The sequence below is a fragment of the Egretta garzetta genome, unplaced genomic scaffold (genome assembly GCF_000687185.1).
Source record: "Egretta garzetta isolate BGI_Z169 unplaced genomic scaffold, ASM68718v1 scaffold143, whole genome shotgun sequence".
Taxonomy (NCBI): domain Eukaryota; kingdom Metazoa; phylum Chordata; class Aves; order Pelecaniformes; family Ardeidae; genus Egretta; species Egretta garzetta.
Window position 1 is genome coordinate 174,082 of NW_009259310.1, and position 2,821 is coordinate 176,902.

The window sequence follows — 2,821 nt, forward strand, 5'->3', positions numbered from 1 at the left end:
TCAGCTATACCTTCTAAGAAAACAAAGAAGGACTGGCAAGCTCTTAGAAAACAAGATTTCCAGCTTTTGCTAGAAACATCACATCTGACAGTGATGTACAGGCAACCTGGGCACTGCAGATTGCCATCTATCTCCAGAATTTCTAAAATGCAGTATTTTTCCAGTTTCATCCTAATAGGCCTTTTGAGAGAACTGTCTATTTAATATGCACTTCATCAAAGAAGGAGAATAAATACCCAAACCTTCTATGTTAGATACAGAATAAGAACCTTTCACAGTCATCAGATTTTTAGTTCTGGACAGACAGTATGACATCACAGGGCCAAAAGGAGGATCCAGGGAACTACAGGACTGTCAGTCTGACCTCGGTGCCAGGGAAGGTCATGGAGTGGATCATCCTGAGTTCCATCACACAGCATGTCCAGGACAACCAAGGGATCAGGTCCAGTCAACATGGGTTCATGAAAGGTAACTCCTGCTTGACTGACCAGATCTCCTTCGATGACAAGGTGACCCGCTTAGTAGACGCTACAGGCGTGGGGAAGAGTGGCTGGGAAGCTGTCCGGTGGAAAAGGACCTGGGAGTGTTGGTCAACAGGTGGCTGAAGAGGAGCCAGCAGTGTGCCCAGGTGGCCAAGAGGGCTAGCAGCATCCTGGCTTGAATCAGGAATGGTGTGGCCAGCAGGAGCAGGGCAGGGACCGTGCCCCTGTCCTGAGCACTGGTGAGGCTGCCCCTCAAATGCTGGGGTCAGGGTTGGGCCCCTCACTCCCAGAAGGACATGGAGGGGTTGGAGCAGGACAAGGAGGCTGGGGAGGGGACTGGAGCCCAAGGCTGCTGGGGAGCGGCTAGGGGAGCTGGGGGTGTTCATCCTGGAGAAGAGGAGGCTGAGGGGAGCCCTTATGGCTCCCTACAACTGCCTGACAGGAGGGGGGAGCCAGGGGGCTGTCAGGCTCTGCTCCCAGGGAACGGGTGATGGGATGAGGGGAAATGGCCTCTAGTTGTGCCAGGGCAGGTTTAGGTTGGACATTGGGAAAAAGTCCTTCCCCAAAAGAGCTGTCAAGCCGTGGAAGGGGCTGCCCAGGGAAGGGGTCAAGTCCCCACCCCGGGGGTATTTAAAAGCCGGGCAGATGAGGTGCTTAGGGCCAGGGTTTAGTGGTGGACTTGGTAGTCTTAGGTTAGTGGTTGGACTTGACTATCTTGGCAAGTTTTCTCTAAAGAACAAAACCACTAAGGGAGCTGCTTGGAATAAACTCACACTCAAATCTTCCTGTACTTAAGGTGACTTTCAAAGGCCAGGAAATTGCAGTATCAGCACCGCATTTTTCCAGTTACCTGAAATTTTCTGCCATCCTTCCATTCCAGGGTCCCATAGCCTTCTACATGGCCAAGGTAAAGAGCTCCTGTGAATTTGGAACCATCCGGCCGGTAGCAAATCCCCTTCCCATGGCAGTGGCCCATGTAGAACTGTCCCACATATTTCTGTAATCCACAAAAGAGGACAACACAAATGACACAACTGACAGGACAGAGGTAAGTGAAGTCTCCTCCTTCCTGCAACTGAGCAGGACTAACAAGGTGCAGGAAACCGGCACATGAAGTGGGTGAATCTGTTACACAGTTAAGAAGGAATGGGCACAGCCTCAACTCCATTTTAGTCATGGGCTTCAAAACTCCACCAGGAGTTTACCCTTTTCTCTCAAAGCTCTTCCATCTCGTAGCAATCAGTAGCTCATGCTACTGCAGCAGATGTATCTCAGCACTCGTATCCTCAGACACGCTGCCAAACAATGCAAGCTAAACCCACATCTACTCATTCGTTCAACGGCCTCCATAATGACCTGTATGCCAATGTGTGACTACGGCCTTACTGCACACCAGGCCAAGAATCCGCCTTTGGGACAACATCAACACACACTTAGCATTCTGCATGCAAAACAAAAAGGAAATCAGCAGAATCACAAAGTCCTCAGTCATCAGATGCAGGTGAAGGAACTGGATTATTAAACCTTTACACAGCACTTGCTTACCAGATAAATATGGCTGCTACTCCAGAACTGGCACTGTTACCCTTCAGTAGGAAGCACTGACAGGGTTTCCTATCACAGGTGAACATTGTGCTGGATTGTGTGAAAGTGGTGGACACCAAGTCAGAAGGTTCTCCTGAACCCCCTCTCTCTCAGAGAACCTTAGCTACCAACCTTCTCATCCAGCTGGTCTTGACTGAAATTTCATCGTCATTGAGTCCAGTCACAAACACTTTAAGGTGTTCACAATTTTGAAGCAAAACCAGACATTTGGAAGATATTTTGTATAAATTAATCAAAATTTGATAATTCAAAAAAAAATCCCACTTAAAATACAAATTCCTTACTCCTTCTGGTGCATTAAAAATAAAATTTGCAGCCTTGCTACAGTCCTGGTATTTTGTGGCATAAAAGGAGTGACTCCCTTTCGCTTAAAAACTCCCAGACCATTGCGGTGGCAATAGCAACAGCTCCCCACAACCATTTAGTGTTTTCTCTGCGACGGAGGACGGAGTTTTCCAAGCGGGAGAGCAGAGGGTGTCCCGAGAGCTTGTGCCCCAGCCTGCATTTTTGTGGCGGACGTGTTACCAACCGGGACACGGAGCGACAGAACCACCGGTGGGTGCAGCAGGGGCCGATTCCCCTGGTGAATGTGCTCCCGGGCGTTGTGCAGCGCCAGGAACGCGCTCGCCTTGCTCAGCGGAGCCAGCGGGCACCGGCACGGGGCGAGCAGGGAGGGATCCTGCCTTTCAGAGACGCCGCTCCCTGCCAGGCGGCGGTACCCCGAGCGCAGTGCT

The 2,821-nt window shown here is 50.5% G+C and overlaps 1 protein-coding gene across 1 annotated transcript in view; it reads right to left on the reverse strand.

The window, feature by feature from the left end:
- Positions 1–2,821, reverse strand: part of ANKMY1 (ankyrin repeat and MYND domain containing 1) — a 57,294-nt gene that overhangs the window by 42,107 nt on the left and 12,366 nt on the right. The window contains exons 2-3 of the mRNA XM_035891861.1: positions 2,617–2,819; positions 1,333–1,479 (exon numbers count right to left, since the gene is read on the reverse strand). Coding sequence (XP_035747754.1) covers positions 1,333–1,479; positions 2,617–2,819 — 350 coding nt within the window. The remainder of the gene's footprint in view (positions 1–1,332; positions 1,480–2,616; positions 2,820–2,821) is intronic.